Below are 18,655 nucleotides of genomic sequence, written 5' to 3'. Positions count from 1 at the left end.
TCAATATTGCGTCGTCTGTGTAACACATTATTTTTATTTATTTGTTTCTCATTCTGTATTCTTTTCCTTTGTTAACGCTTTTAATGATTTCCTCCATGATTAAATTGAAGAGTATGGGGCTCAATGAATCTCCCTGTCTTATTCCGTTGCCTATTTCTATAGGTTCTGTAAGTTGTCCATCTATTCTGACTTCAATTTTGTTGTTTTGGTAGATGTTTTTGATAGTTTTTATAATACTTAGGGGAACTTCTCTATTATACAGTAGATGGATTACATCTTTAAGTCTTACTCTCTCAAACGCTTTCTTTAGGTCAATCAGACAGAGAAATGCTGGTCTATTATACTCTAGTCATTTCTCAGTAATTTGCTTTATAACAAATATTGCATCTGTACACGATCTTCCACTATGAAAACCCTGTTGTTCATCTGCTAAACTTATCCTCTGATTTATTAGATACTGTAAGATTTTCGTTGTAAGTTTGAGGGTAGTATTTAACAAGTTTATACCTCTGTAGTTGTCTGGTTGTTTTTATTTTTTTTAAATAGTAGAATTAGTTCGATCGCTAAGAACGACTTACGCTCATTAATTACTTTTCTTCAGATTTCCATAAAAATGCAAATTTGTTTTGGGATTCTCTTCCAATATCGCTTATGACTTTCTTGAATTTAGTCATCTACAGCGTTTGGTCCTCAAAGGGTAACAGCAGGTCCGTTTGTTTCGTATGATACTCTTTGAGTAAGTCAATCTAATTTCCGTTAAATTCGATGCCCTGATGACCTGGTACGCAGATAAGATAAGATCCACCTTGTTCTAGTCTCCCATTTGATTCAATTCTCCGATGCAGTCCCAATATATACCAGAATATACGTTACTTTTTAATATGCCAATCTTTCAGTTCCACTTGAGTATAATATATGGATGTTCTCTTTTTATTATCTTTTATTGCTTGCACATTGCAGTATTGCATGAAACTTTGCAGGAAAAATGGTGCAACTCCTCCCCAAGGTAAAGCTTTCACTAACTCTTGGATATTTAAAGTATATTCCTGCGTATTTTAGCATATGTATTACCTTTGCAGCCGTTTGAAGTATATGAGTCTACTACCTCGACGCTGCATAGGTAAGTGGGAGTCTGATCACTATGTTGTACAATGAAACTCCATAATGCAAATTTCCTTTGATAATTTTAATTTCTCGTAGCACTTTTTGATTTTTGAGTTCTCGTATTGCATTCTAAACTTAATTTTCTGTTATTGTCCTTGAATTACATTGGACAGGAGCTAATATTACCTAAACACTCTCGTTCCTTATCTGGGCTTGGGACCGGCAATGGTCGATCGACCCAGTCGCCATTATCACTACGGACTGAGCTTATATGTATTTTTAGTATTATGTTGTGAATAACAAATGCCGATTGTATTATTTTAGGGTAGACAAGAAACAATCAATCATGTCCATACAGAATAATATGACAAACATGTCAACAGAAACATTCAGCTACATGAATATAACATTGGAGAAAGCTCAAGCCGAGGAACATACCACTTTTAGGTTCTATTACTTATGTATACTAGGCTCTTCTTCATTAGAATTACTAACGACATGGTTACTACTAAACTTCTGTAAAACGGCTTCGATAAATATTCATAAGGCCTTGGTGTATAAGATTAACAATTCGGTTATGGGATTTTTCGATACGCACTTGATCGGAAATATCTTGACCAGGTTTTCGCAAGATATGATGAATATTGATGAAAGTATTTCGTATAATCTGGATCAGTTTTGCCGGGTAAGGTATTTTTTTATTTATTACTTTTATATAGACACTATATTATATATTCTTATGTATATATTTGGACTTCCACGAATAGTAGAGAAATAATAAAAAAAAACTTCACCAAAGTGTTCCTTAAATGTAAATTATCCCGAATTTTAGATGCTGTTCACTATGGGAGGAATATTAACCCTAACGATTTTCATTAACCCTGCATTCGCTATATGTGTAATTATTGTGACCATGATGTTGTTTTGGGTAAGGAGCTGTTATTTGCCAGCAGGACGAAGTATGAAACGATTGGAGGCATCATGTAAGTTTATAAATTATTTACAATCGGTATATAAAGCAACCTCTGGGTTTTACCTCTACGGTAGCCAAATTATAATTGTTTATCTTGTTTACTGCGCACATTACAATTTTATAGTCTATTATGTAGGTCATTGTTATATAAACATTTTCTGCGTAGTCATTAGATTTGAAATTCTAATAAACAGCATGTCGGGCGTGTGTAGAAAAAATAAAATAAATATACTAGTTTTTATGAGAAAGGACTTATTTAAAACTGTTCCTGTATACGTTATAAGAAACACGTGTATATATCTCACATATTCATAATGTCTTGATTTTTTTGTTTACAGCTCGCAGTCCAATGTTAGGTCATCTTAACGCCACACTGGAAGGCTTAACTACCGTGAGAGCATCCAATGTTCAATCTACCCTCATTGAAGAATATGACAGACATTTAGATTTATACACGTCTGCCAATTTTACTTGGTATATGAGCTCGAGAGCTTTTGGATTTTTCGTCGATATGCTCAGTAATTTGTTCTTGATTTTCATCATAATGGAGTATCTTTTCTTTAAAATTGGTAAGTGATATTAAAATTAAATACTACTCGTCAAATATAGCGTGAGACTTGGTAATTTTGCTATATGCGAAGAAAACTAAGTGAGAACGCAGTCGGAAGAAACGAAATACATAATGAGCTATCTACCTTCGCCTTGTTGGTACACTCTATGCGACAAGTTTACAGAGTTTTCTTTTCTTCTTCCTCTTTATAAGCAACTCTGCTTCTTTATTGACAGATTAATACCTCGATGGAAGGTTGTCACTTCATCTTTTGTGCGGTCGTCCGATACTTCTTCTGCCGATTGGTGACATATCTTGCTATTTTGACGACAAAGGTCTCCTCCATTCTGCTTATGTGGTTATTCCATTCTTTTTTTCTATTTTGTGTCCATTCATTTATACACTTTATTTTACATTTACTTTTAATGTCTTCACTTCTCTTTCGATGTCTCAGCGTATTTCCTGCAATTCTTCTCAGTACTCTGATCACATCTCATCTCTGCCGTTTCCAGTAGCCTTTGCGTTGTGGCTGTGTCGAGTCTTCTTTCTGAGGCATATGTCATTATTGGTCTTACACTGGCTTTATAAATTCTTAACTTCATCTCAGTGTTAATGTGTCTGTTTCGCCATATAGTGTTATTAAGGCATTCTGCCAGTCTATTTGCATTTTGTGCTTGATATCTCACTTCTTTGTCTAGTTCTCCATAGCTAGATAGTGTAATTACCAGGTACTTTATTTCCTTGATTAAGATTACTTGGTCAATAGTGATGTTATCAATTTCTATTTTACATCTGGTTGGTTCTCTGCTGACTACTATTGTTTTAGTGTTTTATGAGATGGGATTGTCTGTCATACTAAATTCTGTTGCTCTTCTGCTAAATCTGTGGATCAGTCTTTGCAGACTTTTTTTTATCTTGGGCTATCAATATCGCGTCGTCCGCGTATCAGAGTATTTTTATTTCTTTATTTCCCATTACAGAGTGTGAGCTTAATTTGTAGAGGAACTTTTTACATGGAAACAATTTTTCAAAGTGTGTATTTGTTGAAGGAAAAGATAACCATGTATCTGTGCAATGTGTAACAATTAAAAAATTTCGGAAATTATTATATAACAATAAAATTATCGTTTAAATATTAAGTTAAATACGTGTGGTCTAATTATTTTTTTTAATGAAAATTCTTTTTGGAAAAAATCTAATTTGACTACGCAAAAAACTTGATATAATGTAATTTTGACCATACCACAAAAGACGAGATTACCTTTAAATTTTAAAAGCTTCCTCGTCTGTCTCAGAACTACTGTTTTCCAGAAAATCCACGCCATCATTATCACTCTCTTCCTGCAAATATATTATTTTCATCTACAATTAAATCTAAAGCTGGTTTTTTTCTGGAGAAAAACTCATCACAATATTTATCAATATATATCCAAATGTTTTTTTGCCACATGTCGTTTTAGAGCAGCCGACACTAATTCGATTGGATTTAAGTCCTGGTGGTAGGGTGGTTTTCCGAGATAGGTTGGTAGGTTTTAAGACATAGTGATCTATATCATTTATATTTGTGAATATTTATTATGCTATATAATTCTACCTTTCTACTTTTTTCTGAAAATGGAAGGTTCCATTGTCTTAAAGACTCCTTCATTTTGTCTTTTCTACACTGTACCATAACTAGTAATCTAGATTGTGCAGAATCAATCTTAGAACGTCAGTTCAGAAAAGGCTCCAAGGCACCGTTGCTCAGTCCAGGTAGATTATGGGTGGAGGTGTTCTTAGAGGTAAAAAACGTAAGGAAGAGAAGATACTGGACAACCAAGAAAGGAAATTAAAAATGAGAACAACTATTCAAAGAAAACAAGGCCGCAACTCTTTTGAAAATATTTAAAATTCAAAAAGAAATGTATACAATTCAAAGAAAAAAAATGCTAATATCATTTTAATAAAAAAGGTAAAATTAAGTATATCAACTACATTCAAAAATATTAAAATCATAAATATCACAAAAGAGACATATAAATATCCAGGTAAAATATTCAAATAAGGTGAAAAAATATTGTATGAAACATATCAGATATTGATACAGTTATTATCATAACACATAAAGAGCTGTCTTATTAAATCCGTTAAATAACTATTAAGTCCTTTCTTTAATAGATTAACTGTGCTGGAAATATATGAAATACAAAAAAAAATGATATTAGATTTAAAATGTAAAATGTAAAAGAAGAAATAAAAATTGACTGTCAATTTATTCGCCTTTGAGTTAAAAAAGTTGCAGACTGCTGTGACCTGTAGCACTTTCAGACAACAGAGGCAGGTTTAAATAAGAATAAAAATAGACTACGACATGGGCGCATGGCTCGGCGACCCACTGTTAAATACCTGCGAAAATAAAATGCAATAAATGTGATAAAATTGAAACGGCAATTACGGTGTATTAATATACACGCAGCGAAGAGGGAAAGAACGAGTCAGAGGAATAGAGATAAAATGGGCCGATCAACACACGGTTCGACGAGAAGTAGAAAGCAAATCAATACTTAACCACAGGAAAGAATAGATCTGTCTCAGATTTACACTCCAAAACCGGATACTGAACTGCCACTAAATCAACACTCTAGCAGAAGCGGTGGGCCATCAGTCAATACCCTAAGACCAGTGAAGTTGTGATCAGATCAACACTCTGACGGAACTCGCTTTAATAGTGCTGCGGCTGCTGTTTTATACGGTCGTAGGCCTTCCATTTCCTTTAGCGCACATCGATGGAAGAGGAATTTGTGGTGGAAGTGCGTGTGTATGGAACCTTGACTGGACCGAGGCGATGCATATTGTTACATCCCCTGCTCTTTGAGAAAAAAAAACTATGATACCTTTTTTTATGGCGTGTAGCCTACAACGGCGTGATCCCATTCAACGGTATGGTCTTGGTCAGTTAGGCGATGGCCTACTTAATAAACTGATCAAAAAGATGCTTCTGACTGTGGATCCTGGTCCCGGTCCCACCAACTTATTATGCCAAGGTATTTTAATAGTGGATAGTCACATATTTATGCTGGTTGCATCTGCGACGGTTTACACTTAAGCCATTTTCTTATAGTTTGTAACATAGCGTGTTATTATAACATAGCCAGACCACCATTTTTGCGTTATTCTGCAAACGGTTGTCGAAATTCTTAACTGGACTGCTGCAATGCCGTTCTTATTCGGTTTGGTTTATATTCGGCTTAAGTTCTTCTTCAGACTGGTTTATTCCTATTCGAGTTAGTTTAAGTTTCGGTTCTTTTTCGGATTCGGTTACCACTCGGGTCATATTTGGCTTTTGTCATATCTCTGCTATCTTAAAAGAAATTCCTCATCTTAATCCTACATCTTTGACGTTTTTTTTATAATCTAAGCTGAACTTTCCGGCTTCGTGCTGTAATTCCTTTCTGGACAGGCGGTATATCCACGACTTGATCCGCTGCTGAGTCTGTGTCTGTCGTTGTCATTTTCAATATCAATTTGTGACGGGTAACAATTTTTAATACTGCTTTATACCTGCGATAATAAAGTACAATTATTGTCATTCAATTAAAACGTGTTGATACACACGCGAAGAAGACAGGAAAATACGGGCCAGAGGAATAGAGATGGATCAACACTCAGTCCGAGTAAAAGTGTAACTGGTGAAAGTAAGAAAAATAAACAGGACATATTAAGAAATAAATGCTTTTCATCTTACCAAATTAAATTAGGTAATTTAATCAAGAGAGGCGGTGACAGAAGTTACAAATTTCTTCTGCAAATGAGTAGGTTAGTCAGAGTTGACCTATTTATAGGAAGATTTTCACATAAACTAACGGGACCTTAGATATTTCGGCCGGATCTTCTAATGAACAATAAACGATTTAAAATGTACCATTCGGCATTTAAAATATTACGGCAGTAACTTTAGCAGGTTTTTTTTTATTAGGAACCTAACGGTTAGTGAAAATAGATGAATCTTAATAAAAAAATTTCGTGTGAAGAGATTTTATAAGATAATTTAAAATAACGAAAATTGAACAGAATAGATCATCCGGATTTTAGAAACTAGGACTTGTCTTAACGATATGGAGCATTGTCTATAATTAAACACTGTAGGTTTATAGGTTAAAAATATTTTTTTAGTACTAGATTTACATTTTTAAGATCAGTTTTTTATAAAACTTATTTAGTCGCCTGCGTCAACAATAATCGGTCTCTGTACTCTGTACCCTGGCTGGCTTCTGCAAACCGTCGGTGGTATTTTCTCCTCAGTTTTGCATACGAGAAGAATGAATTTTCATCCGTCTAAATTATAGACAAATTTTTTGCAAAAACGTCTGAACAACTATTTTTGTTGTATCATATTCAAGCCCTTCTAATCTCCAACAAAATAAGATTTTAAAAAACTGCATCGAGCCATTTGTTACTAAGATATAATAATTTGTTTATCCAAGTACGAAAAATATAAAAGCATCATTTTCTTCTGAAAGCCTTATGTTTAATCACAATAATGTAAAACAAAACTCAAAAAAAGTTTTATTTATTATAATAAAAATATGATTAATATTTTTATAAACATTTGGAGACGAATAAGAGACGAGACAGCCCCTTTTCGAGCTCCGCCGATTTATAGTTCTGTATTCAATTTTGTTGCGCGCCTGTCAGCCGGAGAATGATTTCCCTCACACCTCCGTAACTTCGCAGAAGTTCAACTTTATTACTCATTTTCGATTAATCAAAAAGCGTGTTTTTTAAAATATTATAAACGTTTCTTGAAAATATAGGTTATGAGTATCAATTTCGTTTCTTAATTATTATTTAATAAAGTAGCAGAGATTAAAAAATACTATCTCAGTTTCTATTGGCCGTAGAAACTTTTTTCTTTAGCTAGATATGACTTGAAACTCGTAATCATAATCTATGTATAAGTTGTAAACTACTACGATATTTAAGGAGCGCTCAAGCTCAAGCTCTAAATATTAAAAAAAATTATCATTTTGATGTAACAAAGACTAGGTATTATTTTTTAGATTTTATTTTATATTATTCTGAAAATATTCATTAATTAGTGCATGAAATCGTACTCTTTTTAGCCACAGCTTTCGCTATTATTTGCCCACGCTACATAAAAACAATTACATTTTGCTATGACCTCCCTCGTTTATCCATACAATATCTTCTTCTATAATATCCACAAAGTCTTTTATTCTTGATCCAATATTCATGAAAGTAATTTAAAAACTCAAACAAATCACAATAACAGCTCTTCAAGTGAAGACAAAAGAAAAACAATATTTTTTTTATAGCAAACTCGGCTATTCCAATTGCAAAATAATAAATGGGGATTCCAAACCGTCAGAGACTGAGAGTCTTATTGAAATTTTGTTTGCTTGTTTAGATATAAATAATAAACAAGATAACTTTCTTGTTTAAAAATTACGTAGCTTCCTTATTTTCGGAAGTATCTTGTCCAACACTATTTATTTATTTATTTAAGTTCTATATTTAATCGCTGACCTTTTGCACTTAACTGCACTACATAATGTTTACATACCAGATAAGGAAATAATAAAAATATATTTATATTTGTATTTTTACTACTATTTTCATTATTATTATCTGTTGTTAATGCTGTATCAAATTATACATTGTCTAGAATACATGATAATTTAAGCTTATAGAATAAAAATATATATTGATCATCATCATCATCATCATCTGTCAATCTCTTGTATCACTGTTGGACATAGATCTTCCCTATTCTCTTTCACTGTTACCTATCATGTGCTTTCTGCATCCAATGTCGTGCTGTTTTTCGTTAGTGGTATATCATTTTGTTAGTAGTTTACCGCGGTGACTCTTATTTTCTCTAGGTCTCTATTCTGAATCTTTTGGTTTAACTATTATTAATTAAACCTGCTGTCACGTGCTTATACTTGCTGTTTATTATATTATAGACTTGTTGTTTTTAATTTATTTGAGGGTAACGATAAAAATAAAATAATAAATCTCAAAAAAAACACAAATATATGCCAATATCATAAACTAGGCAAATTTATTTACTGTATTTACTAAATACTCAAACATAACAATAAACATTGTTGTCAATAATAACATTGTTGAAAATAAATACAATATGAGCTGTAGTCTCGTAAAAAAACGTAAAGCTTTTCGTTTCGTTTCTTTCATCGCAGAAAAATACATTACTTTTAATAATAAAACTAAAAAATATTAATTAATCAAAAAAACTTTAACATCATTTGTCAAAATAAAATAAAACATTCACTCATAAAAACTCACATTAAAGGTCTATGCCTTTGTAGAGTACACATGATACAACCAAAACAAGTACCTACATCTTCTTCTTCATGTGCCTTGTCTGTTCCGAACGTTGGTAATCAACATGGCTATTCTGACTTTGTTTACGGCAGATCTAAATAGTTCAGCAGATGACAATCCGAACCATTGCCGCAAGTTTTGGAGCCACGAGTGCCTTCTCTTCCCTGGACCCCTTCTGCTGTCTATTTTCCCTTGAACGATCAGCTGTAGTACTCTATATTTATTACGTGTCACGTGCTCAGTCCAGGATATACGTAATATACGTTGGTAAGCCCACATTTCGAAGGCCTCTACTTTTTTCATCAATGTTGCGGTCATTGTCCACGCCTCCATTCCAAATAACAAAACTGCGAATACATAACATTTCAGAAGTCGAATTTTGGGAGGTAGGGTGAGGCTTTTAGAGGTGAAAATTTGCTTCATGCTAGTGAACGATGCTCTTGCCTTTTCTACTCTTATACGTATTTCCTTCGCTTGATCCCAATTTGAGTTAAAAAATTTATTAAAATCCTTTGTAAAAGGTATATATTTAAAAACCCAAACGGGCTGTTTGTGTGGTGTGTGATGGAATGATGTATTCCGAAAACGTTCTGTCTAACACAGCCCGTTTGGGTTTTTAAATATATACCTTTTACAAAGGATTTTAATAAATTTTTTAATATATGGTATACAGCCAAATACAGGAACGTAGATTCCTTGTGAATTTGAGTTAACTGTTGTTCCCAAGTAGATGTACGAATCCACGTGTTCAATTCTTTCATTGTCTAATATCAGTTGCTGTGGTGGTTGTTGGTGCTTCTCTTGTCCCAAGAGAATTCCGAAACCCAAACTGCGAATCTCCAATGTTATCCTCGCATTTTTTGCTTATTCTGTTGTAAATAAACTTGGTGTATGCCTTCGAAATGTGGTTAATTAGACTTATCATCCGATGTTGATCACAAGACTTTGCTTTTGGTTTTTTCGGTATGGCAACAAAAGTTGACTCTAGCTGGAAGTCTTAAGGAAACTCCCCGCTGTTATAAATATTGTTAAAGAGTCTGACGAGTGAGTCTAGAAATTGACTGTTTCGCACAGCATTTTCAATACTACCCCGTATACGTTATCGTTGCCTGGTCTTTTGTTATTTTTAAGACCCTTTATAGCATTCTCCACTTCTAATTTTAGAATAGAAGGGCCAGTATTATCATTGCTCAGTGTATACCCACTAGGACGGTCATCATTAAACAGTTGTTCCACATAAGTTTCGCAGATTTTAACTATTTTGTCGGGGTCTAGTTGTAGATTTCCATTATCATCGCACAGCCCTTTCGATAAAATATTGTAGCTTTTCTTTGTTGTGAGTTCCTTTATCTTCTTATGCATATTGTGATAGTAGTATACCTTTTCGCACTGTTCGATTTCTTCGCATCTCTCCGAGAACCATTTCTCTTTAGTTTTTCTTATCTCAGCTCTTATTCGTCTATGGGTTTCGCGGTATTTGGCAGTATCTTTAGTTTTATATATTCTACATAAATACCCAAATATACAAATTTATAGTACCTACATATGTTTCGGTAATATTTAAAAGGGCTGAAGTTTGACTCCCTCAAATAACCAGATGTAGGCGATAAAAGAAAAAAGGTCTGGCAGTGGGGGTACACGTAAACTCATCACCAATTAGCATAAATACTCTAGTACATAGCACAAACTCATCACCACCATAAAACTAGGGATTTTAAAATAGACACCGAGAGATTGGTACACTCATCACTGGCCTTCCTACACATTTGGCAGGTATAGACCATAAACCACTTACAAACCGCTAAGCTTTGGTAATTTGACATAATAAATCTAAAATAGATGAAAATTTCTCTTAATACATATTTTTGATAAAAATTCAAAGTGCTAGGATTTATAATTCATTTAGTATAAATAACTAATTTCTGTCTATAATTCCAATTGTACGCTTATAAGTTTTTTAATACTACCTGAAGATTTTAAAACTAAATAAGACTTTATTTTATGGAATAAAGTCCAGTTGTCTGAAAATGTCCACTAAGTGTTTATATTTCTATAATTCTATTATTTTAGTTGCCAAAAATATTCTGCACTGCGACTTGGAACACAATCACTTAAGCGACCTTCGAAAACTAAGCCGTTAAGTCATCAGCAACTCCTGCAAGATGAAAGCTCAAGAGAACTTATCGGAGACCATCAAAAATCATTTACCAAGAGATTGCAACTTCTTTCAAAGAACCTCTGACAACAACGGACATCTCTTGTGTTCGGAGGAATATAAGCAACGATCGTTTGTCTTTTATGCTACCTGTACCAAAGACAATGGGGAAGCTCATTAAGTAAAACGATAGATGATTCTAAATACGGACCGCGATAAATGTTTTGTGTTGCATAACGATTCGCAACAAAATATTATTTTTGGTATTCTTGAGAACTTACGTTACTTGCGAAAACAGAGGAATATTACATGGATGGTACATTTCAATATGCTCCAAAATTGTTCTTGCAATTATTTACCATCTATACAGTATTACGTGTCTCTTATATTCTGTGTTCTTCCTGACAAACGCATAGAAACCTACGTCACGGTCTTTAGTCAATTAATTCGTTGCTCCGAAGAAGTTGGTGTCGTTTTCAGTCCATAATGACTTGTGACTGATTTTGAAATTTCGATTCACAAGGCCGTAATTGTCGTTCGGCCATCTGCAAAGCGAATTGGGTGTTTATTTCACTTGACTCAAAGTTGGTTTTGCAAAGTCCAAAAACTTGGTTTGGTACCCACTTACAAGAGGGGAGATTCCAATGGCAAGTGGCTGCACCACATATTTGGCTTGCCATTTTTGGACCCAAAACGAGTCGACGATTGTTTTGTCAACGATTTCATGCGAATATCCCTAACCTGCCTTCATTTATAAAAATGGTCGATTTGTTTGCTATATACATTTCACCACAAATCCATGCGAATTCTTTCATTCCCATTTTACAACTGTTTTTAATAAATATTTTCATTATAATGTTCACTATCGAAAACCTATGCAAGTGAATTTTCAGATCTCAAAACCGTTTAGATGGGCAGATAAGTCAGATGGGCCACATCGTAAGAAACCCGATATTATTATCTATTTTAAAGCAATTTGTTTAAAATAATTTCTGAATTTAATAAATAACCATATTATAAACGAGAAGTAATGAGTTCGTACACGTCCGCAGTGGGTAACGGCAAAAAGAAGTGAATTGCCAGTCGGACTGTATAAATATACGAAAAAAAAAGAACTCTTATAAACATAATTTATTACTAAAAGGGAACTTTTAAGTACATACACTTATACGTATTCGAAGCGATAACATTAATAATTTCTACATAGAGTTAACTGAAAATATCTTCTTCTTCTTCTGGTTCCTATCCATTTCGGATGTTGGAAATCATATTGGCAATCATGACCTTGCTCGCTGCGGCTCCGTTAAGGTTTTCTTAAACCATTTTCTTAAATTCCGCAGCCATGATATTCTCCTTCTACCGGATCCTCGCTTATCTTTGACTGTACCTTGCAATATAGACTGCAGCATTGAGTAACGGTGCTGATTTCTCATAACGTGTCCCAGATATTGCAATATAATGCATTTGATCGTAAACACAATCTCTGGTTCCTTCTTCATTTTTTCTAGAACTTCCTTGTTCGTGATCCTTGCTGTCCATGATATTCTCAGCATTCTTCTATAAAGCCACATCTCAAATGCTTCAAGTTTTTTAATAGTGGTGTCTGTAAGCGTCCATGCCTCCGCCCCGTACAACAACCCAGAGAAAACATAGCATCTCAGATGTCTCATTTTTGTATCTAGGGATATGTGGTGACTTTTGAAGATGGCGCTCATTTTGTTAAAGACCGTTCTTGCCTTTCCTATGCGGCACTTTATTTCCTGTACATTGCTCCACTGTTCGTTTATAATAGTTCTCAGGTAGCAATACTGTTTTACTCGCTCTATCTGCGTCCCATTAATGTATAGATGAGCCCCATTTATATTCTCCTTGCTGATAATCATTTGTTTCGTTTTTTGGGTATTAATGTTTAGTCCGTACTGTTGACTGTACTCGTTTGTTCTGTCCATTAGCCTCTGAAGTCCCTCTAAACTATCTGCTATCACCATGGTGTCGTCGGCATATCTAACATTGTTTACTCTTTCACCATTTAGAAGGATGCCTTCGTCTATTCCGTAAAGAGCCTTGTTAAAAATTTTCTCTGAGTACATATTAAATATCAACGGCGATAGGATACATCCCTGTCTAACTCCACGTAGTATTTTTATGTGATCTGTTTCTTCTCTGTTAATTTTCATGTATGCGGTCTGATTCCAGTAGAGTACTGAAAATATAGTCTCGTCAAAAGTTTTAAATTTAAGGGAAATTAACATGCCGCACATTCATTAAGTCAAAAATGTCATCTGTCATTCATAGTTTTGTCGTTTACCACTTTTGTTGCCCAAAGACATTTTTAGTAGCAGCTCGTATATTTCTTTTGAGCGTATTCCAGATGTCATTAGATGCATTTTTTTGACTGGTTTAGTTCTTTTTGTTAATAATTTGTAACGAAAACAAAAGTTATCAATCAGTGGATTATGTAATTATGCATTGAGCCTATATCTGCTCCCGGATATACTTACTTACTTATTAGCCAATGCCCACCCTTGGCATGTTAGCCAATTGGTGGTGCGCTGACCAGTATAGACGAGCCGTTTCTCGTAGGCGATCTTCATCCTCCTCGGGTGGGTCTGTTTTCAGGGCTAGGTACTCTGGAAGGTGAGCAGCATCCATCTGGGGCTGATCACATAGTGGACAGTTGTCATTTTCGCGGACGCCGATGTGATGTAGATGGGAGGCCAGGTAGTCATGCCCCGTAGTTGTTCTGAACACGGCTACACTAATGGGTCTCGGCAAGTTGCGAGGGATTGGTGACTCTATTAGGTGGGCCCAAGATTTTCCAGCACCGGCTTGTATTTGCTGCTCTTTTATCTTCGCTTTGATTCCTCTTCTAATGGTGGACTTTGCTGATGTGTACGATTGAAAGCTAGGGGGCTGTGGAAGAGTAGTGACTTCTTTTGCAAGTTCATCCGCCGCTTCATTTCCTTCAACACCGACATGACTAGGGATCCATTGTAGAGTAATCAGCCACTCTTTTTCCATCAAGTTCGATAGTTGGACGAGGCAAGATATTGTTTTGGCATAGTCGGTGTATCGATTTGTCGACAGGGCGAGGATTGTGGCTTGGCAGTTAATGAAGAAGGCAACTTTTTGGGGGTGTTGGAAATTCTCAAGATTTTTTGCAGCTTCGTGTATAGCAGCAATTTCGCCGTCGTAGTTGGTGAGAGGAGCACCCACAGCTATAGAGCCTTTGAAGAACGTTGAGACATATCCTGCTCCTGTTCTTTCCGAGTCCGGCATCGAGGATCTATCGCAGTAGATGTGGAGCCACACATGTGCTGGGTACTTGGTGTGTATCGTCTCTAGGGCGGCTTTCCTTAGGGCAATGTCTGACGATAAGTGCTTCGGGTCGTTATGGTTTTCTAGCAGTAATTCTGTGTTTGGTAGACAGCGGGGCAGTGTGGTTTGCGCTATGAAGGGGGCGGCTTCCGACAGGACAATGTGGTATTTTTCCATGATTTGCTACTGTAAGCGGAGTGGTTTGTGTTTTAAGACGTGAGGCCGCTTGTCTATATTCGTCCCATTTTTGTGGGAGTATTCGTCTTTGCCTTTCCCAGAAGGTTAACACGTGTTGCTCTCTGCGGCATTGTATTGGTTCAATACCGGTCTGGGCTTCCATTGATGTAATCGGTGTTGATTTTGGAGCACCGGTGATGACGTGAAGGGCAGTGTTCTGAGCGACTTCAAGCTTGGAGGTGGTATTTGTGCTCCCGGATATGCTATTTTGATATATTATGTTATAATAATATTCTGATTTGATCTGATTTTTTGCCTATATGTCTAATATATACATTCTAATAACCGGCTATTTATAGATAATAATTCATATATTACGAAAAACGTGAAAAATCAATAAAAAATTAAGTTTAAACTAATCTTTTGCCTGTTTATAACACAACTTTCTGTTTTTATTCCAGATATTACTGCTGGTGACATTGGTTTATCTTTAACGCAGATTTCCCAATTATCTATGGTACTAACGTGGGGTATAAGAGTGTTTACGGAATTGGAAAACCACATGACGTCGCTCGAAAGAGTTATTGAATACACAGATATTAAAACAGAAAAGAAAGACGGTTTGACAGTACAAAATTGGCCCAGTACAGGAACTATTTCTTACCAAAGCGTATATTTGGCATACGGCGATAGCGATAGCTTTGTATTGAAGAACTTAAACTTTGAAATTAAGCCCGGCGAGAAAATCGGTGTAGTTGGTCGTACAGGAGCTGGAAAGTCATCAATTCTTGCTACTCTTTTTAGGTTGTACGAAGTCAAAGGCAAGATAATTATCGATGGAGTTGATATTAAGACACTGGCGTTAGATTTTTTGAGAAAAAATATTGTTGTCATACCACAAGATCCAATTCTATTTTCAGGAACTATCAGATCAAATTTGGATCCTCTGAATGAATTTGAAGACAAAGATCTGTGGCATGCACTGGAAAGAGTTGGAATTAATACATCTATTACCAGTTTGGAACAACCAATTAATAGCAGCGTCATGAATTTCAGTTCGGGTCAAAAGCAACTGCTGTGTTTGGCTAGAGCGATTCTACGCAAAAATAAGTTAGTAGTAATGGATGAGGCTACAGCGAATATGGACCATGAGACTGATAGGCTGTTGCACAAGATAATTAGTGACAATTTTGCTGATTGTACGGTGTTAACGATAGCACACAGATTGCATTCTGTGTTAGTTTGTGATAAAGTAATGGTACTAGATCGAGGAGAAATGAAAGAGTTTGACCAACCTCAAACATTACTTAAGAACAGGAATGGAATGTTTTACAAAATGGTTAAGCAAGCAGGATTACTAAATTATTTAGATTCTAAATAAAATTTACGTATCTATTTTAAGAATTTTATTTTTACCTGCCTTATTTATCATTATTCACAGAAAATATAAAATAGCTAATGATCATTTGTAGATAGTTTTTAAAAATTTCCGGAATTTGGATCCAATCCTTTGGATGCACAATGGGTCAATTGTGGCCTAAGTGCTGTGAAACTTAACTCGCCCTCCTTTGGAGCATCTGCGCACTATCTAACAGCAACACTGTATCGTTTGCATATCTAATATTGTTTATAAGTTGGCCATTTACAGCAATCCCACTTTATGATTCGTCCAAGGCCTCTCTAAAGATGTTTTCAGAGTATATATTAAATAATGCCGGTGACAATATGCAACTCTGTCTAACTCGGTATTTTGGTAAGTAACCAGTCTAGTAGATGTTGTTGAATAGCTTTGTAAGAGCTGTGATTTGGTATGCATATAATAGCTTTAAAATTTCACCATACACCTCATCAGGTCCTGGTGATTTTCCATCTATAATCTATCATCCATCTATATTCTTTCCATCTTCGTAAATTATCTTCAGTATTAGTCAACAACTATGCCTGTATTGCGTTGTTTTCTGGTGTTCTGTACCTCTTTAATTTTATTGTGCATATAGAAATCGTTAGGAAAATGGAAAAATTTGGCCAGCTTTAGGTGAAGCAATACTTTTATTTAAAAAGCCTCAGCTCAACCAATATAAAAGCTAAACTGGATTATACTCAAGGTGAGTCTGCTTTTTCGTTTCCAACAGTAAAATATTGAGTAGCACATTTGAAACAAGGTTGTACGAGCTACCAAGACGATTATCGCAGTAAAAGACCAAATTAGGTAACGACTTAGAAACAGTGAAGAAAATCCACAAAGTGGCACTGGATAATAGTCTACTGAAAGTGCGAGAGCTAGCAGACTTGGTAGGCATTTAAAAAGTGCGGTATATCGCATATTAACTGAAAATTTGGATATAACAAAGCTGTGAACAAGATAGGTGCCGTGAAGATGATTCAATTGTGTGTTAAGCAAAGTTTCCTAGCAACAAAGTAGAATTTTTATGCTATTTCGTAACCATAGATAGAACTTGGGTCCATTACTTCAGATCCTAGAAGAAAAAAATAACCAAAACGATGTACTCAAAAGAAAAAAAAACTGCTCAAAAAAAAACTCTCTGCATGCAAGGTCATGGTCGATTTTATGGGATACGTGTGGCATAACGTTTATTGACTACTTTGAAAAAGAGAAAAACTATCAATGATTGATATTATGCGAACTTATTGCAACGTTTGTAAAAAAAATCAAGCAAAACGGACGCTTTCGGCTAAAAAAAGTGTTGTTATAACAAGAAAATGCACCAGCTCACTCAAATGCTAGCTCATGCATTCTTTTTACCAGATTTACATCTATGAGACTATTTTCTGTTCACAAATTTGACGAACTGCCAAAGAGGTCAAAAATTTTATAGATTTGTCTTGGTTGATTGAAATCTCCTGGCTTCCTTAAAACACATGGCATATTCCGGTTGGTAGGTATTGCATTCTTTTCTTAGTTCTCTCTCAGCGATAAATTATGTTGAAGATCTTTTCGATTAATATTTTTGCAGTTTTTAGAAGAGGAATTCTAGGGTACACCCATTCACCAACCTGCGAGTAGGGACAAGAAATCTAGTGCCGTTAATTTAACTGTTGATGCTGAGGAAATCCAAAAAAAGAGAAGAGAGAAAAAAATGTGGTACCGAATATCTTTTGCAAGATTTTATCAGGGAGTCAAATGTGATACCTAGGCTATTTTGTATTGTATTGGATACGTACGCCCGAAAGTCACATTGAATATCAGTCTTATTTTAAATTATATATACTTGGATAGTCTGTTTCCAATTATATATAACTCACAATCTTTCACAATTAGAAATACATTGGTTAATCAATAAAAATATGTTAGAAATACATTCGTTAGTCATGTTGATATAAGAAAAGCTGTATATAGACTTCAGATAAGAATATAATTATTTTATAAAAAAATCTAAAATTGTTATATGTCAAAATGCTTAAATTTTAAAAGACAAAATAGTTATAAATAAAAATGTCCAATACCTCTTCTAAACGGGCCGCTTATGACTGCAATTAAAGAAACTTATTCACTCCAAACGATTCAATACATCCAACTAAATAAATGAAAAAAATATTATTACTTAAAAGACAACCTGTTTTAAAGATATTTTAATTAAACTGATGTTAGGGGGTCAACTTTAAAAGCTTAAGCTCCCTTAAAAACATTTTTGGACCCGGTGATTTACGTAAAATGGACATAAACTGACTTCCAAAATTAGTATTTTTTTATGAACATCTTTTATGGATACCCTGTATTAAAAAACACATAAAAAACCGAATTTCTTTCGGAAAAAATTAAATGTTAGTTGAATTTTCTTATCTTATCGTGGTATGTGTATTCATATTTAAGAAATGGATCTTCACTGCAAATCTAGAAATATTTACACCATAATTTTTGTACAAATAGGTTCAGTTAAAAAAAAAATCAATGGATTTTATCACAAACAAGTATGATTAACAAAAGACGGAATGTTTTATGTAATGTTCTTATGTCATAGCCTATCGAAGTATACAGGTTGTTTCATGTAGATTGCACCTCTAAAAATTA

The 18,655-nt window shown here is 34.7% G+C and overlaps 1 protein-coding gene across 1 annotated transcript in view; it reads left to right on the top strand.

Annotated features, from left to right (window-relative positions):
• Nucleotides 1-16,021, top strand: part of LOC140432717 (probable multidrug resistance-associated protein lethal(2)03659) — a 52,723-nt gene extending 36,702 nt beyond the window's left edge. Inside the window, exons 8-11 of the mRNA XM_072520786.1 lie at nt 1,429-1,789; nt 1,937-2,087; nt 2,416-2,646; nt 15,087-16,021. Coding sequence (XP_072376887.1) covers nt 1,429-1,789; nt 1,937-2,087; nt 2,416-2,646; nt 15,087-16,006 — 1,663 coding nt within the window. The 3' untranslated portion in view covers nt 16,007-16,021. The remainder of the gene's footprint in view (nt 1-1,428; nt 1,790-1,936; nt 2,088-2,415; nt 2,647-15,086) is intronic.
• The last annotated feature ends 2,634 nt before the right edge of the window (nt 16,022-18,655 follow it).

The sequence above is a fragment of the Diabrotica undecimpunctata genome, chromosome 1, assembly GCF_040954645.1.
Source record: "Diabrotica undecimpunctata isolate CICGRU chromosome 1, icDiaUnde3, whole genome shotgun sequence".
NCBI lineage: Eukaryota > Metazoa > Arthropoda > Insecta > Coleoptera > Chrysomelidae > Diabrotica > Diabrotica undecimpunctata.
This window is presented reverse-complemented; position numbering and strand designations above follow the sequence as displayed.